At 45.1% G+C, this 26,094-nt stretch overlaps 1 protein-coding gene across 13 annotated transcripts in view; it reads left to right on the top strand.

The window, feature by feature from the left end:
- Window positions 1-26,094, top strand: part of CACNA1A (calcium voltage-gated channel subunit alpha1 A) — a 338,534-nt gene that overhangs the window by 132,682 nt on the left and 179,758 nt on the right. For all 13 annotated transcript variants that reach the window (XM_067733510.1, XM_067733512.1, XM_067733517.1 and 10 more), the window contains 2 exons: window positions 12,241-12,346; window positions 14,717-14,856. In XM_067733510.1, the coding sequence (XP_067589611.1) occupies window positions 12,241-12,346; window positions 14,717-14,856 (246 nt within the window). The remainder of the gene's footprint in view (window positions 1-12,240; window positions 12,347-14,716; window positions 14,857-26,094) is intronic.

Genomic DNA, 26,094 nt, shown 5'->3' with positions numbered 1-26,094 from the left:
CAGAGAATGGAAGACTGCCTGGGATTGAGCCCCAAGGAAGACAAACATTTAGAGATTTAGTAGAATAGGGGGAGTGAGAAGGGGAAACAGAGAAATAGTGACAAGAAGGATAGTAGGAAAACACAAAAGGAGGGCATGACCAATCAATCTGAGCGCAGAAAAGTGGTCCTGGGATTTGGCAGCCTGGAGGTCTTTGACAATCCTCACTGTAAGAGTTTTGATTACGTGGTGGGGCTAGAAGCCAGCCTGGAGAGAGGAGAAGAAGAATTTGAGGTGACGAAGTGGAGGCAACATGTGTAGTCAACTCCTTCTTTACGAAGGGGAGTAATGAAATGGTTTGGTGGCTGGAGGGAGATTTGAAGTCAAGGGTGGGGCTTCTAATGATGGGAGGATATTTATTTCTCTAAATTGGGTTATTCGCAGCGGTGTACCAATAGGTGCTGGTATCTTTTCCACCTAGGATGCTCTAATTCTTTTTTTTTTTTTTTTTTGCGGTACGCGGGCCTCTCACTGTTGTGGCCTCTCCCGTTATGGAGCACAGGCTCCGGACGCACAGGCTCAGCGGCCATGGCTCACGGGCCCAGCCGCTCCGCGGCATGTGGGATCCTCCCGGACCAGGGCACGAACCCGCGTCCCCTGCATCGGCAGGCGGACTCTCAACCACTGCACCACCAGGGAAGCCCGGATACTCTAATTCTTGAATGACCATTCGAGGTTTAGGATCATGAATTCAATGTCATCCTCCCAGATCGTTGATCTCGTTCAGGAATGTTACTCTGTACAGACCCTGGGAAAGTAACTGGTTCGGTTCATCCAAGGATAGGCTTTTTCCAGGATGGAAAGAGAGGCAAGAGAGTGATATATAACCAACCTACATAAGGTTGACAAGGAAGGAGATGAAGGCAGGAGAGAGTGCTGAGAAATGGTGGGGTCAGCAGGTTGCGGGGCTTCATAGGATGGACGTTGGTTTGCATTTAAAAAGTTAGTTAGCTGGGAGGAGAAGAGTGGTACTTAAAGAGAAAGATGATGGGAAGGGGCATTTTGGAGGTAGCTGGTGTCACTTCTGGGTGTGTGTGGCTTGGAGTTGACATTGGTCATTGGATGAGGAGGTAAGGATGTCCTCCAATTATCAGGTAAGGGAGGGGCCAGCATGGACAGTGGTCTCGCCACATGGAAGTTGAAGATCATAGTTACAGGCTCTACCAAAGTCTTACTCCCAGCTTTTGTTTTCCTGTGGACCTCAGCATCTTGGCTGCTGAGGCTTGGACCTTGGACTTCCTGCTGAGCCCAGTGGCCTTCCTGCCTTTCTTGGGGACCTTCTCCTTAGCTGCACCTGGGTTTGAGGGGGCCTTGCTCACCTCATCTGGGTTCTTACATACCTTTTTCACCTCACCTGGATTGGGAGGGTCCTTCTTTGTCTCTCTTGCTTTCTTGGGGCTCTTCTCCTTGGCTTCACTGTTTACTTAGGGCTATCATGGCAGATGTCTCCCTGGGCTGGATTTTCCTACTGTTTGGGGAAACTAATCTGAAGCTGCCAGTGGCCCCCTTGGCCTAGGCGTTGGTGGTCTTCAGGGAATTTTCAAGTTTGAATTTAAGGCAAGGGGTAGATGAAATATATTGAGAAGATGCTGAGGAAATGGAGAATTTTGCTGACCACTGCACAGGGGTGACAGTACAACGAGACAGAATGACTTCCCCTTAGTAGAGTGAATATGCCAGGGAACATGGTTGTAAATTGGACCAGGAGACAGAGATCTCACATCACTCAGATGTGTCCAGGGAACTTTACTGTCCTGAAAAAAGAGAGAGAGAGAAACGAAGAGAAGTATTCAGTCCTTATTTGGAGCCTCAGACCCAAGAGTTTAAAATGAACCAATACCTCCTGCTCAAAACTTGTTTTGGTACTTCTTTCCTTTCTCTTTTTCATTAAGGGAACTTCATTTTGCTGTGTGTGTGTGTGCATGCATGTGTGTGTATGTGTGTGTGTTTTCCATGAGTCATGTTAATTCTTCCACATTTAAACTTTTTGTTACAGAGCAATTTTTACATTTAAATCAGGGATTTAATTTCAGAATGAACACACATACTCACTTCACTTTCTAAAACACTGTAAAATATAGCTCTGTGAATCTCTGGGTTGATTTGGCAGTATCTATGAGAATGTCAAGCGTGCACCCTGCACCCCCTCTAACCCAGCAATTCCATGTCTTGGAATTTATCCCACAGAAAAAGTCCTCACAGATACACAAGGATGTATGGTCAGATTATTCATCACAGCTTTGCTTGTAATGGAGACAAACTGGAAGCATTTAGGAGAACGGTAAATAAATGATGATGCATCCATTCACGATAATACTGCCCAGCCTTTTAAAAGAGGGAAGTCCAATATACTGATATGGAAAATGTGTCCATTGTGGTGAGGGGCACAGCAAATCACAGAACATTATGTATCACGATCCCAATTTTGTAAAGGGAAAACACGATTTGGAATGCTTGTGTTCATGCATTTGATAGTATTTATTGAGCACCTATTACGTGTTAGTACTGTCCTAGTTGCTGGGCATACAATCAAGAACAAGTCAGACAAATCCTTAGCCCCCCACCTCCCTCCAATTAGGGTGGACATTCCAGTGAGGGAGACCAACATAATAAATAAGATAAATAAATGACCTAATTTGTTTAATGTGAAAAGTTGCTAAAAACAAACGAGCAAAAAACAAACAGGGCAGAGAGGTGGAGATGTTGACAGGGTTGCAATTTTAGATCTGGTAGCCAGGGAAGGCCTCAGTGGGAAGACAATGTTTTTTGTTTTGTTTTGTTTTGTTTCTTTTTTGCGGTACGCGGGCCTCTCACTGTTGTGGCCTCTCCCGTTGAGGAGCACAGGCTCGGGACGCGCAGGCCCAGCGGCCATGGCTCACGGGCCCAGCCGCCCCGCAGCATGTGGGATCTTCCCGGACCGGGGCACGAACCCACGTCCCCTGCATCGGCAGGCGGACTCTCAACCACTGCGCCACCAGGGAAGCCCAGACAATGTTTTTTTTTAATTGAACTATAGTTGATTTACAATATTGTGTTAGTTTCAGGTGTACAGTAAAGTGATTCAGATATATATATGCATATCCTTTTTCAGATTCTTTTCCACTATAGTTATTACAAGACATTGAATATAGTTCCCTGTGCTGTACAGTAAATTCTGTTGTTTATCTATTTTATATCTAGTAGCATGTATTTGTTAATCCCATAGTCCTAATTTATCCCTTCCCCCACCCCCCATTCCCCTTTGGTAACCATAAGTTCGTTTTCTATGTGAGTCTGTTTCTGTTTTGTAAATAAGTTCATTTGTATTGTTTTTTAGATTCCAAATATAAGTGATAACATATTAATATTTGTCTGTCTAACTTATTTCACTTAGTATGATAATCTCTAGGTCCATCCATGTAGCTGCAATATTTCATTATTGCAATGGCAATATTTCATTATTTTTTATAGCTGTGTAGTATTCCATTGTATGTATATACCACATCTTTATTCATCTGTTGGTGGACACTTAGGTTGCTTCCATGCCTTGGCTATTGTAAATAGTGCTGCCATGAACATTGGGGTGATGTATCTTTTCGAAGTAGAGTTTTCAGCTTTTCTGGATATATACCCGGGAGTTGGGATTGCTGGATCATATGGTAGCTCTATTTTTAGTTTCTTAAGGAACCTCCATACTGTTTTCCATAGTGGCTGCACCAATTTACATTCCCACCAACAGTGTAGGAGGTGTTTTATTACAACCTGAAGGAGGTGAGAGAGTAAGCCCTGCTCCTAACTAGGGGGAAGGTAGAAGAGAGAGCAGCCAGTGCAAAGAATGTGTGTAGGGGAGAATCTGAGAGAGAAACACCAAACTACTAGCATTGATTATCTCTGGGAAGTGGGGTGGTGTAAGGACTTGTCGCTTTTTAAATGATATAAATTTTAAAAACTAAAAAAATACAATAAGCACATATTCCTATTATAATTAAAACCATTTATTTTTTGAAAAGGGATCTTGAGGGCTGTCTGAGGAAAAAGTTACCTGCCAAAGTCAGTGAATAAAAGCATAGGAGGCGAACTCTGAGAATCAAGGGGGGAAAAGGAGAAGGATAAACAACAGGGATTTTTTTAAAACTTGAGGTGAGATTCGCATATCATAATTACCCATTTTAAAGTGAACAGTTCTGCAAATCAACTATACTTCAATAAAAAATAAAGTGAGCAGTTCAGTGACATTTAGTACACTCACAGTGCTGTGCACCCACCACCTCTATCTAGTTCTAAAATATCTTCGTCACCCCAAAAGGAAACCCTGTACCCATTATGCATTTCCTGCCTCCTCCAGACTCCTGGGCAAACACAAATCAGCCTTCTGTCTCTATGGAGTCATCTGTTCTAGATAAACAAAATGTCGAAACAGCCCAAAAGTGGGTGAATGGTTAAACAAATTGTGGTATATCCGTACAATGGAATATTATTCAGCCTTAAGAATGAGTGAAGTATGGATAACATGCCACAGTGTGGATGAACCGCAAGAACATTATGCTGAGTGAAAGAAGCCAGACACCAAAGGTCACGTATTGTAGGATCCCATGTGTATGAAATATCTGATGGATCTTTTTGCAACATTTATTTTAAGCCTGATATTCAGAGAGTGGACCACACACATTCACCGTGTTTTTGTTCCTGGAAACACTTCAGATTGGAGAGACAACCTCATCAGCCATGATGAGAGTAGGCGTTTAGGCTCTCCAATGACGGGAGGGGAATGAGACTTACATGGGTAAAAAAGAAATAGGAAAAGTTAATAATACTGGTCGCAGCAATTGAAATAAAAATAATGAACACTGATTGCATGACTACGATGAGATGAACCCTGTATTATGCTTTTGTAAGCATATAAAGCTTCCCAATCTCACAGGAACCAGAGTAAACCATAACAAAACACTCACATTTACTGAGTACATAGTATATGCCATGCTCTGTTCTGCGTGTATTACTGTGTGTATCCACTCATTCCATTCTCACGCAGCCCTATGAGGTAGGTGCTACTTCTCACATTATATGTATGAGGAAGCTGAGGCTTGGGGAAGGAAACTCCTTTGCCCAAGTCCAAAACCATGTCTGACCGCCAAACCCTTTCAACTACTTTGCTGTATAATTTCTCATGCAGATACTTCCAATTTTCTGAGCAGAAGCATGATTTAGCTGCCCTGGATAGACTTCTCTTTTCAGAACCAAAGTGTTGAAAATCCTTGGATAATATTAAAAAAACAAACAGCACATCAAATCTATCTAGTGTTGGGATTTTAATTTTCTCTATTTGATTTTCCTGCTGACGTAATGAATCTTTTTGCATGTGTATGCCTCTACTGTGTATGTGAAATGTAGGCCTTTGCAATGGTCTCGGAGCGTGTTAATACTTGACACTGGGTTTACTTGTCCTGCCCCAGCTTGCCACGTCTGGGAGGATGTGTGATTAAACTTGCGCCTCTTGCCGCTGGCCGTGGTGCTGAAACCATCCCGGGCCGCTCCAGCGTTGCCCTTGTTAGCTCATCATCACCCTTCAGTCTCAAGCTGATCTACTGGAGGAGAGCTCTTTTCTAGCTTGATTTTGGTTAGTACTGTGTGTTGGAGAGTTCGAAGCCAATGTCTTGAGGGAGACTAGTTGTATTGTTCGAAGTTGAACTGTTCGTTAATATGACCCATTCAGGATGGGCTTATGAAGGTGTGAACCAGCAGGCAGTGGTTGATAACTACTGCATTAAATTGTGGCAGTGGTTGGAACTCAGGCGAGGGCTGATCCAATTGGCCTCATCCATGATTAACACCCCAGGCGTACCCCAACTCCAATTTTTAAATAAAGGCAAAAACATCTACCTTCTAACAAGTAAGGGTAAGCTGTTGAGTGGTCTGTGGTGGGGACAACCAGCACGGATCTTGGAGCGAGCCCTACTGCGTGTATGACCTTGAGAAATGTGTCTATCCTCTCTGACCCTTCATTTCTTTATCTGGAAAATGGGGCTTGCAATAGAACCTACCTTGTAGAATTGTTGCAAGGAATTAACTGAAACAACGAGTGCTTAGCTTGGTGTCTGCCCGACGAAGCACTCAGTAAATGGCAGCTGTAATTACGTTGTTGTGCCTGTTATGGCCCCATGATAGTTGATCTTATTGCCGAGTTAAATTGTGGCATGTTTAGCAGAGCAAGGAATATGTCCTACACCTATACATTCAGGGCCCTGGTACCCCCTACTCTTTTCCTGGTAATTGTGACGAGCATGGAACTAACATGAAAATAAGATCTACTTGGCTTCTCCCCATAAGCTCAACTGCTGGGTTGACTCATTGAAGTATGTGTTTCCTCAGAACATACCCGTCAGGCAGCCCCCATGGTAGTGTCAAGACCTTGATGAGTTAACAAACCTGATCTGATGTTTCACACCAACCACAGGAGGCTGGAAATGAGATGGGAATGGGGTGGGGGGGTACCACAAAGGGAAGGATGAATTATTTGGACATTCTGCAAGGTCTTGCTAAGGGGCTGGAACCATCAGCCATGCCAACTTTACAAATTGATTTTCCTTGATGTTCTGGATCCCAAGAGCATCTCCTGTTCACAGATGCAGCCTTTCTTCCCTGCAAAGAAATCACTTGGTGGTTTCCAGTGTCACACACGGCCCCTCTCTGGGGCCTCTGTGGGTCCTGATCAATCTCATTGTGGGGGAAGCTTTGTGTATCCGCACTTGCCTGCAGGGCTGTTTGCTAGCCTGACTTCCATGAGCCATTTCAGGAGACAGCTTTTCCTCCCACCAGGGATGCTTCTTTCCTTTCATCCACCTCCCCCCTTCCTTGGCCTCTTTGGCTGGCTGATTATTCTGGATACCACTGACACAGGTGCTTTCTCCCTGAACCAATCAGGGAGCGGGAAGGCTCAGCTCAGCTCGCAGAGGCATTGCTCACCGCAGCTGTGAGTTAGAACCCAAGCTTTCTAAATTGGGAGGATCAGGCACGATTCAGGGTTGGGCTGAGAAAGCCTCACCTCCCCCTGCCTGGACCACCTTTGACTTCTGCTTGGGGAGAGAACCTCCTGTGCCAAGAACTCGGTACCCTACCTTTGCGTCTGTGCACCAGCCACATCACTGCCTATTTTAAGGAGCCGGTTGTATCCTTAGTGTGCCCACGGAGACTTGGCACATGATGAGGTGAGGGGAGAGATGTGGAAAGCAAGACCCACTCACCCTTCCTTCCTTCCTTCCACAGGTGTTTACTGAGCACCTACTCTGTAACAGATCTCCTCTTAGGTGCTGAGAACAAAGCAGACAAAAATCCCTGCTTGCACAGAGCTTATAGTCTAATAGGTGAGAGAAACAGTGAACCAGATAAAGGAGAAAAACATAGCAGACGTTTGGGGACAAGGGCCAAGGAAAAAAAATAAGTAGGGAAAGGGGGTAAAAGGCTCACTGAGGATATGACCTTTGAGAAAAGACCTAAAGGAAGTGAGGGAGGGAAACTTGTGGGTCTCTGGGGGTGTGGGGGGAAGAGCATTCTAGGGGAGAGAATTGCAGGTGCAAAGGCCCTGGCGGTAGAATGTGCCTCATGTGTTTGAGAAAGATGGAGGAGGCCAGTGGGGCTGCAGCTGAGTGAACGAGGGGGAGAATGGAGGAGATGAGGGCAGGGAGGTGATGGGGGCCGGTCGGTCGGGCAGGACCTTGCTGGCTGCTGGGAGGACTTTGACTTTTCTTCTGAGTGAGATGGTAGCCATGGGAGGGCTGTGAATATTTCCAGAATCTTCTTTGCTGCGTATTTGTCTCATTCCAACATTCTCTTGTTCCATCAAGAGCTTGGGTTTCTTCTCAGCCCCCTTCAGTGGAGGCAGAAGACTGGTCCAGGCCTCCTGAATTCTACTCCTGGGGTCAGAACATGGAGGAGAAGGCTTGGAGGAAAAAGGCGAGCCCCCACTTCTTTCTGGATGACTCAAAGCCACAGTTACCTGGGTTCCTCCTCCCCCTGAAATAGATCTAAGGCAGCACTTCCCAAACTTCAGTGTGCACACAGGGCCCCTGGAGACCTTGCTCAAGATCTCTGACTCAGCAGGTCACCGTGGGTCCTGACGTGCTGCTTTTCTAATGGGTGTTGCCTATGCTGTTGGTTCGTGGACCACACACTGAGTAGCAAGGGTATAAGGTCAGTGTTGCACCCATTTGGCGTGTGTCTGTGGACACTGGCGGGGTGCATGGGTGTGTGCAGAGAGGGGGATGACATTTGATAGCCAGTGTGCCCATGTCTGACAAAAACTAAGAAAAAGAAATAAGGTGGGAGTGGGCAGCCACTTTCTGTCGGCCCCCATGCTGACTAAGGCTTCCTTGTCGTACCCAAGAGCTCTGGGTCTGAAATCCAGGTGACAGCGGCCAACTGAACGCCTCCTAATGCAGCCCATTGAAAGTGCAGCTTGCTCCTGGCCTTCTGGGACTCTTCCTGGAACCTCAGCTCAAATCTGATGCAGAGAAAGTCACAACATCCCAGCTGTTTAGGGGCAGGAGGCCAGGGGACCCTGAAGAGTGAGGCGGCAGCTTCATGCGGAAGCTAACAGGGAGGTAGCTGGCAGGGAAGGGAAGTGAAATCATCGGATTCAAATCATGGCTTCAGAAGGCTCCGCGAGGGGAGGCCAGGGAAGGGCTTGGCATTGCTTCTTTGTGTACAAATATTGTCTCTTATTTTCTGGGCTGCAGGGTGAGACAGAATGGAGTATTTGTGCAACACAGCCCAGCTTTGTTCTCTGTGCTTCTAATGACTGTCAGCTCGGAGGCAGGAAGCCAATCAGAGATGATCGTCAGCAGGATGGTTTTTGTTGACTCCCCAAATTGCCCTGAGTCTTGGATTTGCTTTTCAAAGTGTGCATGGAGCGTGGCTCAGCTGCTTTCAGCTGGAGGCAAAGGCTGAAGCTGGTGACAAAGAAGACCTGGTTTTCCCGGCTTACTTAGACTCTTACTCCCAGGTTGTCTATTTTAGACTTTGTTTACACACCTGGAAAGTGGGTATACACTCCAACTCCTCCTCCAGCCTGTAAGATCCCTTGGGTTTTTTTTGTTTTTTTTTTTTGCGGTATGCGGGCCTCTCACTGTTGTGGCCTCTTCCGTCGCGGAGCACAGGCTCCGGACGCGCAGGCTCAGCGGCCATGGCTCACGGGCGCAGCCGCCCCGCGGCATGTGGGATCCTCCCGGACCGGGACACGAACCCATGTCCCATGCACGGGCAGGCGGACTCTCAACCACTGTGCCACCAGGGAAACCCCAGATCCCTTGGTTTTTACAGAGCTTCCAAGATGCCAAAGGTAACTCTAGGGCCAAACAGGAGACTGAGGCTAGTTAAGTTCGTAAGAGAGAAAGCTGGGAGGAGGGCAGTAGTTTAACACGGCCAAGTTTGAGACATGCTATTTGATCTTTCTGCAAAACAGTGGATTTCAGTGTTCCCAGGGGATACTTGGCAATATCTGGAGATGACTTTTGGTTGTCATAAGTTTTGGTTGTCATAACTGGAGAGGAGGATGCTACTGGCATCTAGTGGGTGGAGGCCAGGGATGTTGCTCAACACCCTACTATATACAGGACGGCCCTCCCCCCCCCCCCCGCCCCACACACACACACAGAATGATCACCCGCAAATGTCAGTAGTGCAGAAGTTGGGAACTCCTGCTCCAGAGTCACCAACACCCTATGGCTTTCTCCCGCTAGCATCCATTTCTCCACACCTAAACCTCCTTCTCAGAAGTTACCAGCTTTGTTATGCTAGTTTCCTTTCCATTTAAGGTAATCATTGATATGTATGTTCTTACTGCCATTTTGTTCATTGTTTTGGATTTGCAGCTTTGCTTACTAAGGCTGTAGGCCTGAGGGTGCTTCTGCAGATCTGGCAGGGGGGCAGGGATATTCTGGTTTACCCACTGATCAGCAGATCAGTCCCTAATATGAAGTGAGCAGGACACACCCTCCCCAAGGGCAGACCCTCCGGTGGGACTATCTGGTAGCCTCCTCAACCCGGAGGAGAGTTCCCAGGAGGCAGGGAGGAGTTTGTGCCTAGAGAGAGAGGGAATGTACATCTGGAAATAGCCATAGGGACCGACCATCCCTTCCCTCCCTCAGACCTTGAAAGGTCTGCTTCTCGGAGACTTGCCCTGACCACCATATTCTTTTTTATTGAGGTGAAATTCACAGAACAGTACTAATCGTTGTTAAGTGACTAATTCAGTAGCATTCAGTACATTCAGAAGGTTGTTCAGCTATCACCTTTATCTAGTTCCAAAGCGTTAAGCAGCTACTTACCGTTCTCCCCTCCCCCAGCCCTGGACAACCACCAATCTGCTTTCTGATTGTGCATTTTCCCATTATGGACATTTTGTATCGATGGAATCCATACAATATGTGGTCTTTTGTGTACGGCTTCTTTGACTTAGCATAATGTTTTCAAGGTTCATCTACATCGTAGCATGTGTTAGTACTTCATTTTTATGGCTGAATAATATTCCATTCTATAGATATACCACATTTTGTTTAACTGTTCATTCATTGATGGACATTTGGGCTCTTTCCACCTTTTGGCTATTGTGAATATTGATGCTGTGAACACATATCTGAGTACCGGTTTTCCAGTTCTTTGGGTATATAGCTAGGAGTGGAATTGCTGGATCATATGGGAATTCTGTGTTTTAACTTTTTGAGGAGCCATCAAACTATTTTCCTCAGTGGCAGCACTGTTTTTACATTCCCACCAGCAATGTATAGTGGTTCCAATTTCTCACATTCTCACCAACACTTATTGTTTTCTGTTTTTTTCATTCTAGTCATCCTAGTGGATGTAAAGTGGCATCTCATTGTGGGTTTTTTGGGTTTTTTTTGCAGTACGTGGGCCTCTCACTGTTGTGGCCTCTCCCATTGCGGAGCACAGGCTCTGGACGCACAGGCTCAGCAGCCATGGCTCACGGGCCCAGCCGCTCCGCAGCATGTGGGATCCTCCCGGACCGGGGCACGAACCCATGTCCCCTGCATCGGCAGGCGGACTCTCAACCACTGCGCCACCAGGGAAGCCCTCTCATTGTGGTTTTGATTTGCGTTTTCCTAATCCTCTTTGGAGAAATGTCTCTTCAAGCCCTTTGCCTGTTATTTAATTGGGTTATCGTTTTGTTGTTGAGTTGTAAGTGTTCTTTGTATATTCTGTTACCAGACCCTTACCAGATATCTGATTTGCAAGTACTTTCTCTCATTCTGTTGGTTGGTTTTTTGCTTTTGTTTTTTCACTTTACTGACAATGCCCTTTGGCTCACAGAATTTTAAATTTTGGCCGAGTCCAATTTATCTATTTTTTCTTTTGTTGCTCTTGCTTTTGATATCAGATCTGATTACTGTATTTTTTTTAGCTTTAAAATATAATTTTTTAACATCTTTATTGGAGTATAATTGCTTTACAATGGTGTGTTAGTTTCTGCTTTATAACAAAGTGAATCAGCTATACATATATATCCCCATATCTCCTCCCTCTTGCATCTCCCTCCCTCCCACCCTCCCTATCCCACCCCTCTAGATGGTCACAAAGCACCGAGCTGATCTCCCTGTGCTATGTGGCTGCTTCCCACTAGCTATCTATTTTACTTTTGGTATGATTACTGTATTTTAAATTGTAACCACCAGTCTCCTTTCCTGCTCTTTCTCTCTATAACATTCACCATCTTTTAATGTACTGTATAATGTGCTTATCTCACTCACTCACTTCTCCTCCACAAGGGCAGCTGTGTCCCTAGTGCCCAGAACAGGGCCTGACACACAGTAGGTGCTGAATTAATATTTGTCCAGTGAAGGTTGGAGGTGAAACGGAGGAAGAATGTCCACATTTTCCTTACAAAGTCATCTGCCAGGTTTCCAGGGCAGTGAAACTACTCTGGATCAGGCTATAATGGTGGATCCAAGTCATTAAACGTTTGCTCAGGCTCATGGAGTGTACAACACCAAGAATGAACCGTCATGTAAGCTATGGACTTTGGGTGATCGTGATGTGTCAATGTAGGTTCATCGACTGTAACAGATGTGCCACTCTGGTGGGGTATGTTGATAACAGGGGAGGCTGTGCCTATGTGGGGGACAGGGGCACAGGGGACATCTCTGTACCTTCCACTCAACTGTGCTTTGAACCTAAGCAAAGCTGGAAAGATTTTCCTTAATTCTGTGATACTCCCTTTGAATATATGATTTTAGCCACCATCATAGCAAACTGCATTGTCCTCGCCCTGGAGCAACACCTACCTGATGATGACAAGACCCCGATGTCTGAACGACTGGTGAGTGAAGTCTCTCTAGGGGAGGTCTCTTCTCTGCTTTGATGGCAAACTGGTGTGGCCATGGGAGCCGAGGGCAGAGTGGGCTCTCCGTCTTGGCACCAAGAACCGGATCGTGGGCCCCCTACCTGGGGAGCCTAATTTCATGAACACAATAATCTGGGGAGAGAGATGTCCTCACTGCCCATCCTCCACTCTCACCTCCCCAGCAGACCTCATGTCAATCTGGAGGGGGGTGGGTGAGAGTGGTCACCTCGTCCATGAAAAGTCACATTCAAAACAAAATTCTTAGGAATTCCCCAGCCGTCCAGTGGTTAGGACTCAGCGCTTTCACTGCCAGGGCTCGGGTTCAATCCCTGGTCGGGAAACTAAGATCTTGAACACCCCAAGGCACATCCAAAAAAATTAAAATAAAAATATAAATAAATAAAAACAAAACAAAATTCTTGTGGAAAATGTTGACCATACACAAATACACAGAGAACAGTACTGTGAACCCCTCATGAGCCCATCATTCAGATTCAACAACTGTCAAGATTTTGCCTCATTTCCTATTTTCTGTCCCTTTTTATTTCCTTGGTTTGTCTTTCTTGGCCAAAGTATTTTAAGGCAAATCCCAGACAAAATGTCTGTTCACTGCCATCTACTTAAGTCTGCATTGCTAAAAATATGGGCACTTTCTGGGAATTCCCTGGCGGTCCAGTGGTTAGGACTCGACGCTTTCACTGCTGTGACCTGTGTTCAATTCCTGGTTGGGGAACTAAGATCCTGCAAGCCGTGCGGCACGGCCAAAGAATAAATATGGGCACTTTCTTACATCACCCCAGTGGGATGTTTACACCCAACACAACAGTGGTTCCTGGGACTCATCAAAGAGCCAGCCACTAGTCAAATATCCGTGATTGTTTCAGAAATGGCATTTTCCAGGTCATTTGAACCAAGACCCAAACATGGTCTAGATTTTAGGTTGCTTAAGACTTTTTATCTAAAGCACTTATTTTCCCTCCTGCCATTGACCCTGCAGAAACCAGTCCAGGTGCTCTAGGGAATGTCCCACATTCTGACTTCTGCCTGGTAGCTTGCTTGGGATGTCATTTAGCTCGTTCTTGTATCCCCAGCGTTTCCTATATATGAATATCAGCTCTGGAGGGACATTCAAAATCCAGTTGATGATTTGGTGAAACTCTGCAGAGCTGTAAACTAGCACTAAGATCTTTCTCGATGCCCCTAGCCATCCCCCAGCCCCCTGCTTCCCCTCCTGGCATTCTGACACTGCCAAGAAGGAGACTTCTCTCCTTTCCATCACCATTTCAAAGCCAGCTGTCATAACTCAAGTGTAGGGAGAGAGAGATGTTAGAATCCACTCATTCCTAATCCACAAAGTATTAATGATCTCAAGGCTTTTAAATTTTAATAGTTACATATTATAATGTATATCCTAATAATAGATAACTAGCCCAGAAAAACTATGATTTCAGGACCTTTTTTGTTTGCTTTTGCTTACAATCAAGCTAAGTAAAAAGAGTCTGTTGAAAGAATGGTAAACAATTAGTAGTACTGGTGGCAAGCTGGCATGGAAAGACTCATGAAAGCAGAATTCAAATGATTGAAGCCTGAGAAACATTGCCATAACACATTGGGGAACATCCATGTAGGGGCTCTGATGGAGCAGAGCTTATAGCTTAATTCCAAGTACTATTGACTATCAGCTGGAAGCCAGATCTGGCAGGAGGTCTGGCAAGGGGCCGGGAGTTGGGACATTGGCCATTTACCAGCCAGTGCAGGAGCATTGATTCCAATATTTTAGCAACCTGAAGCTGGTGCATACCAGCTTAGAACCCTCGCAAATGTCAGATTTGGGGGTGAGGTCAGTGCACAGGGACCAAGCACAAGGGCCTGAATGATATAGGTGACAAGAAAACATTCTAAACAAGTGCTTTCTTCTAGAACTTTCTGCAGTGATAGAAATGTCCTACGTCTGCACTGTCCAATATGGTAGCCACTGGAAATGTGGCTAGTGTGACTGCAGCACTGAATATTTCATTTTATTTCATTTAAATTCATTTAAATTTAAGTAGCCACATGTGGCTGCCCTACTAAACAGCTCACATCCGAACAAACAATTCTGTGTGTCCAACCAGTGTGTAAAGTTGGCCACAAGGAAAGAAGGAGGTGTCTTCTCCATGTTTCTGTTTTTCTTGCAAAAGCCTTTGGACAGGGTAGCTCCAGGCAGGATGCAGTGGAGGGCAGTGAGTGCTGGAAGATCAGGAGAGGTGAGGGGAAGTGCGTACACTTATCTGAGTGGGCTGGTTCCCTGTTCATGCCATCCTCTGCCAAGCTAAAGACACTGACCTTACCTTTTCTCCCTTCCAGGATGACACAGAACCATACTTCATTGGAATTTTTTGTTTTGAGGCTGGAATTAAAATCATTGCCCTTGGGTTTGCCTTCCATAAAGGCTCTTACTTGAGGAATGGTTGGAATGTGATGGACTTCGTGGTGGTGCTAACAGGGTAAGTGGCCTGTGCTGTGTTTCTTAGAATGATCTTGAATTACGAGGACTGCGGAAACCTAAGGGTCGATGTGGTCCAGGCTGGGTTCGGGAAGGCTGAAGCCCCACGGTCTTCTTCAATGTGCATGTGCCTCCTTCCCTGCAACGTCCTCATCTCAGCTGCATCTCAGAGCGGATGCTTTCTGTTACGATTAGAATAATAGCTTATTAGAATTGACTGCTTCCAAAGTGCTTTATGTACGCTCTCTCATTTAATCCTCACAACCACCCAATGAATTAGGAAATATTAATATTCCCATGTGACCGTTGAGGAATCTGAAGCACAGAGGGACCTTAGATCACCCGGCTAGTAAGCGATGAAGCTGGGATTTGAACCTGAGATGATGTGATTCCAGAACTCAAGTTTTTAACTGTTGTGCACGCGTGGTTCTTTTGCTTTGCTTGGGGATATCTTGCCTTCATTTTAAGTTGGTAAATGTTTTTTGAGGACTTCTGGGTGCAAGAGATTGTGATGGGATTATGGACAAAACCAGTCTAAGTAAGGTGCAGTTACTGCAGTATTGAGGAGTTTTCAGATCTGATACAGTGAACCATAGTTGAAAGGGGAATGTGTATGCACTTTCCACCAAGGACCCTGTATAAGGTAACGCTAGCTGCTATAACAACAACAACAAAAATTCCAAAACTAGGTAATGATTTAAACACAACAGCAGTCTATTTCTTACTCATTGAAAGACCAAAACAGCTGCTCCTCGTTGGCCGGCTTCTTTCCTCCACACAGTGTTTGAGGGACCCCCCGGGTCCTTGCTACATTGTGGTTCCTTGTTGTTTGACCCACAGATCAGGTCTGCTTGTCTGCATCAAACCATGGAAGAGAAACGAGCATGGATGGTGATATTTGGGAGGTTGTATGGGCCTGGCTGAGACCCTGCATGTAACCTCTTTCACTCATATGCCTTTGGCCAAAATTCAGTCACATGCCCACACATCGCTGCAGGGAAGCTGGGAAGCATCAGACCGTGCTTAGAAGGAAACAGAAATGGATTTGGTGGATAGCCAGCCAATCTTTGTCACAGACCCTAAACTCTTTATCAGGTCCCAATATAGACATTACCATTTTATGATGATTTCTGGCTCCTTTGCTTACCCACCTCTCTCTCCCAAGCTAAGTCTGTTTCTTCTCTTCCAAGACCCCTGTTCATTGAGAGACCTTCCTCGTAGTTCTCCTGTATGCGGTCATAGTTCTGTTCTGTGGGATCCTATTTCTCCTCTAGGGTTTGTTGCTGCTCCAGGTCCTGTCTCTCTTGGTAGATGTCATGGGTCTTAGTACCCATGCTGTGTTGGCTGGGCTCTCACAATTAAAGTTTTGAACATACCTGTTGTTTCAAAACAATGTTGCTTCTCACCGAAGCATCCTATTGGGCTGTATCATATTGGGCTGTTTCATTAGAGGCATTCAGATCTGAGTGGTCTGTTGCGAGCACTGTGGGCTAGCTCTAGCAGGCTTGGGTGTTCACTGAGGGAGTTCTGTTTGCTGTGCCCACACTTCTTTGGCTTGCGACCTTGGAAGGCTCCTGGGACATATTATGGCATTGGGCACTTGTCACTCTCTAGGAAACTCATCAGTGCAAGAGCCCAGTGGTTGACTTTGTTGTTGTTGTTTAAAAAATGTATAATAAAAATAATCAGACATTCAAAAATAAGTAGAGAGTAATATAACAAATGCCTGTGTATGCAAATATTCATTCAATGAGTATTTACTGGGCAACTACTATGTGCCAGGCTCTGGGACATAGCAGTGAACAAAACAGACAAAAGCCCCTCCTCTTGTGGAACTGACATTCTAGGGGTGAAGAAAGACAAAATGCATGAATGAATGAAATATCTAGTGTGTTAGATGTTGATGAGGGCTACAGAGAAAGAAATAAAACAGAGTAGGGATGGGATGTCTTATGGGCAGGAGGGCTAGAAGCCAGGGAAGACTTGCCTTGGGAAGGTGATATTTGAATGAGAACCTAGAGGAGGTGAGTGAAAAAGCCATGAGGATGACTGAAGGAGGAGAGTGCCAGGCAAAGAGAACAGCAAGTGCAAAGGCCCTGAGGCTGAACTGTGTCTGGTGTGTTTGATGAACAGTGAGGAGGCCAGCGTGCCTGGAGCAGAGTGGGTGAGGGAAAGAGTGGAGGAGGTGAGAACAGGGAGGTGAGGTGGCAAACTGCCATCAAAATGAAACCTTTACAGTAGTTGAGAGTCTGTCTCGGGCTTCCCTGGTGGCGCAGTGGCTGAGAGTCCGCCTGCCGATGCAGGGGACGCGGGTTCGTGCCCCGGTCTGGGAAGATCCCACATGCCGCGGAGTGGCTGGGCCTGTGAGCCATGGCCGCTGAGCCTGCGCGTCTGGGGCCTGTGCTCTGCAACGGGAGAGGCCACAACAGTGAGAGACCCGCGTACCGCAAAAAAAAAAAAAAAAAAAAGAGAAACCTTTATATATAGCACAGGGAACTCTACTCAATACTCTGTAATGACCTATATGGGAAAAGAATCTAAAAAAGAGTGGATATATGTATATGTATAGCTGATTCACTTTGCTGTACACCTGAAACTAACACAACATTGTAAATCAACTATACTCCAATAACAATTTTTTAAAAAATGAAACCTTTGTAATACAGTGTAAGTCCCTGCATTCCCTTCCCTGGCCCCATTCCTTTCTCTCTCCATCCAGAAACACTTTCCTGAATTTTGTGTTTATCATTTCCATTTGGGTATTTACACTTTTATGTAAGAATATAAGACATATATGGTACCTATTTTACATTTTGACTACATAAGTATATAAGAAGTATATATGTGTTGTTATGCATGCCTTAAGTTTCTCTAGAAATGTTTTCTTCTACAAACTGCCTTTAGCATTCAACATGAGGTCAATCTGATTGGCAAGAATAATTCCCATTCATCCATTTTTACTGCTGCATGGTATTCTGTGGTATGAACAATCTACCATGTATTTGTCCATTTGAGTTATTTCCAGTTTCGTGCTATTTTGAACCAAGCTGTCTCCTCAATCTTGCATGTGGATTTCTCTAGGGCATATACCCAGGAGTGGAATTGCTGAGTTGTGTACTGTATGTATCCCCAGCTTCACTAGATATTGCCAAATCGCTCTGCAAAGTGGTTGGACCAATTTATGCTTCCTGGGGCTGACTTTTGTTGACAGGAGCTGGCTTGACCTTGCTGGTGGGAAGGAGCCTTAAAAACCCCTGTTTTGGGGGGTTTTTGGTATTTTTAATTAATTAATTTTTGGCTCTGTTGGGTCTTCATTGCTGCGCACGGGCTTTCTCTAGTTGTGGTGAGCAGGGACTATTCATTGCAGTGCACGGGCTTCTCATTGCGGGGGCTTCTCTTGTTGCAGAGCACAGGGTTCTAGGCGTGTGGGCTTCAGTAGTTGTGGCATGCGGGCTCAGTAGTTGTGGCTCATGGGTTCTAGAGCACAGGCTCAGTAGTTGTGGCTCACGGGCTTAGTTGCTCTGCAGCATATGGGATCCTCCAGACCAGGGCTCGAACCCGTGTCCCTTGCATTGGCAGGTGGATTCTTAACCACTGCGCCACCAGGGAAGTCCCAAAACCCCTGGTTTTTCAAAGACACATGCACCCCAGTGTTCATTGCAGCACTATTTACAATAGCCAGGACATGGAAGCAACCTAAATGTCCATAGACAGACGAATGGATAAAGAAGATGTGGTACATATATGTAATGGAATATTACTCAGCCATAAAAAGGAATTAAATTAGGTCATTTGTAGAGATGTGGATGGACCTAGAGGCTGTCATACAGAGTGAAGTAAGTCAGAGAAAAACAAATAAGGTATATTAATACATATATGTGGAATCTAGAAAAAATGGTACAGATGAACCAGTCTGCAAGGCAGAAATAGAGACACAGATGTAGAGAACAAACATATGGACACCAAGGGAGGAAGGAAGGGGTGGGATGAATTGGGAGATTGGGACTGACATATGTACACTACTATGTATAAAACAGATAACTAATGAGAACCTGCTATATAGCACAGGGAACTCCACTGTACAGTAGAAACTAACACAACATTGTAAAACAACTATACCCCAATAAAAAACAATTAAATTAAATTTTAAAGAAAACCTGGCTTTTTATAACATAGTTCTTGAAACACCTAGGGAAGCTCACATACTGTTGAGCATGTAGTAAGTCTCAATAAGTGATCAGTAAGTTGAAAGGCGACCATTTAATAAGTCAGTCAGTCTGCTACTTGGATGTTTGTATCTGCTCCTTGATTACAACAAGGTGGTCTTTTCTTTTCTAGTTTCCTGATATCTGCTGGGCCTCTAGAGGAGAAATTCTTCATTTGAGACAGATAGCTTCAGAGTTGGAAGTAATGAGATCCATGAACCCTCTGAAATTGCATGCCAAAATTGTGTGTTTGTGTATTTTTCTGGTCTGTAGTTTTCATTAGAGTCTCAGGGGGTCAAAAGCTATAAGGAGCCACTACTGTAGATTCTATTCATTTCTTAACTTCTTCTCCTTTCCTTCTTTGTTTTTCCCCACATTTCCTTCTCTTGCTTTACTCTTACTTCTCCAGTAATCAACCCTTCTTCCTTACTGTCTGGTGGTTCTATCTCCTTCAAATCGGCCACATAGCTCAAATGTTATTACTTCAAACTGCAAGGGGCGGTTTAGTCTCCTGTTGGGTTATAAGCTAGAAACAGGGAGAGAAGAATAAAAGCCCAGCAAACCTAGCCTTCTGCTCAATGTCAGCGGTGGGGAAATGCAGTAAACTCTTAATTTCGTGTTCTTGGGGGAGGGGACTCAAGTGTATTAATTTGACATTGAGACAAAGATGACTTGAATGTGCACTTTCTGATTAACTCGGGTTCTCACATTTTGAAGCAAACCGCAGCATTAAAACACCATTCATTTTTCGTGGCTTACCAAGGTTTTGGCCTTCTTTTGTGTGACATTTGGTAGAAAAGATCTTACCATGGATTTCTGTGTGCTCTGTGTAGCTCAGGGCCCCAGAGAAATTCTAACTTTGTAATTGATCAACCCCTTTTAAAGCATCCTCCCCTTGTATTTGAAGTTCTGTTCATTAAACTAAAAATGTGTAAGAGGAAGATTTCAGAAGCTTGGCTATATTTCTGAGCTGACAGATCTTTTACTGTAATGTTCAAATATATGTAAACATCAAAGAGGTCAGATAATACACTTGTACATGTTAAGAAAAGTGACTGCAAACACTACCAGGGTAGGAATGAAGATGATTGGTTTTTTTTTTTTATTCATGGGCTTAGCACCATACCTGGCATATAGTAGGTGCTCAGTAAAATAAATGCTTGCTAAACTGGAAGGTGGTAACACTTCTGATAATCAAAGTGTTCTGGGGAATTTTCTAAGCTGTTTAAGGAGATGGGGACCATTGCATTGATAGAAATAGCCAAACGGTCCAGGAGCCTATGACAGATACCCTGACATCAGATAAAGCAGGCAAGGGCAAGCTCTGGGTCTTTACCTACCCTGACATTTTGTGACTGTAAAAAACAAAGGTTCCTTTTTGGAAGGTCCTATGTACCATCCCAGGTTTTGGGCAGTTTTGTGTTGAGGACAGAAATGAGGAAAAGACCCAAGTACTTGGAGACCATCAGGGAACAGATGTTGGCTTTGTTTTTGTAGCATCATTGAATGTAAGGGCTCAGTGGACTCTGGCAGGTCCAACTCCTTTATTTTACTCACAGGGAATTAAGACACAGAAAGGCTAAGTAATTTGCCCAAGGTCACATCGAGATGGTGGATAATCATGAATCTTCCAGAATCAGAAGGTATGTTCATATCAGGGAGCCTTGGAGTCCCAGTTTGGGGGGCAGTAGGGGTGGTATAGATAAGTACTGCCACCCCTTGGGTTCTGCCATCAGAACTTTGCCTTCTCTTTCTTTCTCTTGTCCCCCCAAGTACCCAGCCTGTGGTCCCTTTATAGAGAAATAGGGTGCCTCAGAGAGTAATTCCAATTCCCCCTTTTTTCTTAGATGGTTGAAGAAACTGAGGACCAGAAGGGTCAAAATGACTCGGCCAAAGTCACCCACCATTCTCACTCTCTTCCCTTTTTGATTAATTGAACAGCACTTGTAGTCATTCCTCAGCTTCCCCTCTTTCCTTTACCTCCTACACAGCTGTTCTGAGTTGCCTGCAAATAAAAACAGCATTCCAAACAACAACAATAAAACACAAGTAGCATTCTAACTCCTGAGAACAATGAACGGCTCCCGTAAATGCCAACTGCATTTTATGTTAATGTCTCTTTGCATTAATCCCTCCCCTCCCCAAGCAGAGGATCAGTCACTCTTGGTACCAAAAGGATCCCCCACTGTGGCACAAATGCTTTTTATCATTCAGAGAGTTTTATCGTTGAGAGAGCATCGATCTTTTTATTGTTCAGAGCATTTGGTTGTCATGATATTTGCTGAACCACGTTCCATCAGGAACCACCTCACTTCCTAGCAGCGGGAGCTTCTTTCTCCATCTTGTGACAACAGCGACAGTGATAATAATGATGCTGGCTGCCATGATTGTTATTCTTATCGTTTATTGAGCACTTACTGTGTGCCAGCACTATATGAACAATGTCACGTGCATTATCACATTTCAGTTGCATAAGCCTTTTTTTAGAGATGAGGGTCCCGCAGTTAGTAAAGGGCAGATCAGGATCTCAACTGCTGTGCTAGGACACATCCCTAAATCTAGGATAACCCTGGGCCTAACTTAAATTCAGGCAAAGAGCTATATCCACCCCAGTATCCTCATGAACATAATACCTGTTATTAACAGCAGTGGCAACATGGACAAACTAGAACTTACGAGGCAGTTATAACATGGTATACTGTACATGTTTATATGCTCAGCCAATTCTAACAACCCTCTGAGTTAAGTCCCATTATTATCCCCATTTCACAGATGAAGAAACTGAGGCTCAAAGAACTTTAAAAACTGGCCCAGAGTCACCCACCTCATAAATAGTAGATCCAGCATTTGAACTCAGTTAGATCTGGATCCAGAATCCATTTTCTTGAGTCCTATTTCCCTAAAGTCAAGTTTTTCAGGGAAGTCAGAGGGATCCTTCCTTTTCTCCCCCATCTTGGGCTCCATTGTGGCAGGAAAAAAATTGGGCAGATTTCCAGAAATGGTAGATTGGCATAGATTGATGGCTAAGACCTGAGCCACTTTTCTCAGTGAGCCATGGCCGCTGAACCTGTGCGTCCGGAGCCTGTGCTCCGCAAAGGGAGAGGCCACAACAGTGAGAGGCCCGCGTATGGCAAAAAAAAAAAAAAAAAAAAAGGGTGTCCTCCTTTCTCCCTCCACCCCCGACTGGGGTGGGGAAAGATTGAGTGAGGGCCAGATGGCCAGGTAATATTGTTCTGTACTGAGCTTCTTGGCCATTTTCCCTGTGTGACTGGAGAAGACTTTGCCATCTATCTCTCCACAGGTTTGGGGACTGATCACGGTCTTGTCCTCTTGAATTTGCTGTGACAAATGCCAGCCTGCCTCTAGAGAGGCATCTGGCCACGGCTTCTACAGTTTTCAGGGCTAATGACTTCTCTCTTCTCACCAAGGCAGGGAGGTAGCTGCCTGGCGGGCAGAGGAAATCTCAATGGAACGGGAAGCAGGTGGGTGCCTGGGGCCAAGGCGGAGGCTGCCAACTGAAAAGCCGCTGTGCTTTGATTTATGTAGGGAGGAACTATAGGACCTGCAGATGCCGTGCTGTGACAGAGGTTGCAGAAGCTGGACAATCTCTCCTCTCTCTGAGAACCTGGGCCTGACCCAGAGACAAAAGTCCCTCACCTTTAGTGGGGTTGTGTAGTAGAAGGGTGAAGCTGAGAACTGGGGGGAGGGGGAACTGGTGGGGGGGGGTCGTTTAGGAAAAAGAAAAAACCCATTTTCATGACTTCTCTGGTTATATTCAGTCCTTTGGTGATCTCATCCAACCTCAGGGGTTTAAGTCCTCCTTCTATGTTGATGTTTCCCAAACTTACATCTCCAGCCTGGACCTCTCTCAAAGTACCCACTTTGAGGGAGGAGTTCACCGGCATCTCACACTCAAGATGTCCAAAACGAAACTCCTGATCATCCAGTATTGCCCCTCCCTGTCTTTGCCTGTCAGTGCATAGCCGCTCTGTCCTTCCAGGAGCTCTGGTCAAAAATCTTGATGCCTCGTCCACCTCTCACACACCCCATGGCCAATCCTTCTGCAAATTCTATAGGTTCCGTCTTTAATATGCATTCACTACTTATCCCACCTCCACTGCCACCACCCTGGGCTGAGCCATCGTCATCTCTCGGCTGGCTTGTTAGAGCAGCCTCTGCCCAGGGCTCTCTGCTTCTGCCCTCCTTTCCCACAGCCTGTTATCAACACAAGCAGCCAGAAGGATCCTTTTAGCACCTAAATTAGATCAAATCACTTTTCTGCTCACATCCCTCCTGTGGTTTCTGTCTTGCTCAGTGAAGAATCCAAAGTCCTCAGCATGGCCCACAAGGACCTACCTGCACAATCTACCCACATCACCTCCCAAGCTCATCACCCCCCACCCTCCTCCTCGCTCACTGGGCTTCAGCTGTACCAGGCTCCTGCTGTCTATTTTTTGAACACTTCAGACAAGTTTGAAAACTCAGGGCCTTTGCACTTCGGGTTCTTCTGCCTGTTATGCTCTTTCCCCAAATATCTGCTCCATCCGTTCCCTTATCTTCAAGACTTTCTACTCCAGGCTCCCCTGACCCCTTGTCTACAATTTCAACACTCTCCCAACGCTTCCTGTCCTCTTTCTTCTATTTAGATTTTTTCCACGCGCTTAGCACTTTCGGACACACTGGATATTTTTTGCCCATCTTCTCCACTAGGCCAAGTACCATGAGGGCAGGGATTTCATTTCTTCTGCCCAAGGTTGTATTCCTCAGTGCCTAGAATAGCGCCTGGCACACGGTAAGTAAGTGCTTAATAAATGTTTGTGACTGAATGAACGAATCAGTGGTACTTATGACCTACCAATGTTGCGGGAAGTTTCACTGAGAAAGAAACTGATCTGAAGGCAGAGAAGTCTCTGCCTGAGCGCTCATGCATGACAGCTTGTCTAGATGAGATGGTGCAGTTTTGGAGGGCGTTTGGGAGTGTGGCCCTAACTGGGGCTGGAATATGCCTACACGTGGTTTTGGTCCTACTCCAGGAGTTGTGGTGTATCTTTTGTGTCATAGCTCTGAATGGACTAAAACTCCTTCAAAATCAGCTTTGCTAGCTACTTTGCATTAATAAAGTGACACAAAGATGAACAAGTTTGTGCAGAAGGGGAAGGGCCTGAGCAGGGGTGTGTTCTCAGGCCTGCTGTGTGTGGTTGCGCACAGAACCAGGCAGCTGGAGTACATTTTCTAAGTGTGTAACTCACCTACGTGTAAACCTCTTTAGGAGAACGTTGTGGGCTAAAGAGTATTGAATACTTTACTCCCAAGGGTCCCTTTAGCCCTAAGAAGCTTTGATTTCAGGAGTCAAGTTTTTTAGGTGGTACTGTAGAGACACAGGCCATGGGTTGTTTTGTTTTCACTGCTCACAGGCACATTTGGGGGCCACCCACAGAATTTCAAGATATGAAACTCTGGCCTCAGGGACAGAGGCAGGAAGGAAACCTAAGACCCTTAAGTCCTGCTCTGGGCACTAACATGTGGCTGGTGCTGTTTCTTTTGCTTCATGTTGGTATTCCAGGGATTACAGGATATTAATAAGATTGAATGGACAGAAGGGATAAGACTGGGAGGTCTTCATAAACTAGACTGAGGAGTTTATACTGGTAGAAAATAGCCCTGGATGTTTTCAAAGCAGAAACTGGGAAGCGTGTAGCAGAATCGCATCCTATGCAAATTTAACTTACACAAAATCATTGATATGTAATTGGCACACATATAAGAAGAAAAAGGAAGAATATAATACTTGAATAGTGAGGTCATTTCTACCTGTCGTTACATTTAGTGAACTTTTTCCAAGGGACCAGCATGATACATGTTCTTCATAGATCCCAGTACATCAGTTAGGAATGCTTTTTTCTGCAAGTAACAGAAGGGACAACTAAAGGGGGCTTTCACATTAAAGGCTTTTGTCACCTGACTTAGAAATCCACAAATCAGTGGACCAGGATTAGCTCAGTGGTGTCCTTCTATCTTCCACTCCACCTTCCTCAGTGTGTTGAATTTTTACTTCATGCTTTCTTGCCTCAAGGTTGCGAAACGGCTGTCACGTCTCCTCCTCTCACAGCCTCATCCAAAATCAGGAAAATAATGGCAGAAAGAGAAAACTTTCATTGGAGGTTTTTCTCTTTTTAATCTAGGAAGAAAAATCTTTCCTATAAGTTCCCAGCAGGCTTCCCCCTACATCTTATTGGCCATATACCTGGGTCACATGACCATTTCTAGCTTCAGGAAAGACCAGAAACATGAATACCTACCATTTTTGCTATTTTATGGGAGACTAGCTCTACCTGTAGGAAAGATAGGAGAAGGAAATGGCTGTGATAGTTAGCAGTGTCTGTCACATGTGCCATACTACTCTCATTCTGTTATATCACATATTATACACACCTATTACTGCCCGGGCTTAAACAACAAAACCATGTGTACTGTCCCTTATGGGTGATTTAAGGGTTTTTCAAGGGCATTTTTGAGTATATACAATTTTTCCCTTGTACACTGACTTCAGAACCATAACTTAACTCTCCCATGTAAGATAAAGCATCAGTTTGGAGAGGTGAGTTCAAATCCTGGCTCTGCCACTGAGATGTGTGACTTTGGGAAATGATTTATTCGACCTAGTCCTTGTTTTACTCATTTGTTAAATGAGGCTCATATTAATACCTCATTGGGCTGAGGTGAAGATTAGATGGGATAATTAGTACGTAGTAGGGGCTCAATAAAATATAGTCAAGAGGATGGGGGAGGGGGGAGGAGGAAAAAAGGGGGAAAAGGAGGAAGAGGAGGAAGATTCCTGATTGTGATGGAGTAAGTCCTAGAACTGAGATGATTCTAAGTCTGGGATGATTCGGGACTCACTTAGGATAATGGAAATAGGAAGGAAAAGATGGATGTAAGGTCCATTTCACCGAGAGAGAACATTCCGGAATATGACAATCAACTGACTATTGGCTGGTGTAATGGTGGTGCCGTTGCAGGATCACAGGGCGCTT

This window comes from Pseudorca crassidens, chromosome 3 (assembly GCF_039906515.1).
Source record: "Pseudorca crassidens isolate mPseCra1 chromosome 3, mPseCra1.hap1, whole genome shotgun sequence".
Lineage (NCBI taxonomy): Eukaryota > Metazoa > Chordata > Mammalia > Artiodactyla > Delphinidae > Pseudorca > Pseudorca crassidens.
The sequence above is the reverse complement of the archived record's forward strand: the minus strand, read 5'-3'. Positions and strand labels throughout refer to the sequence as shown.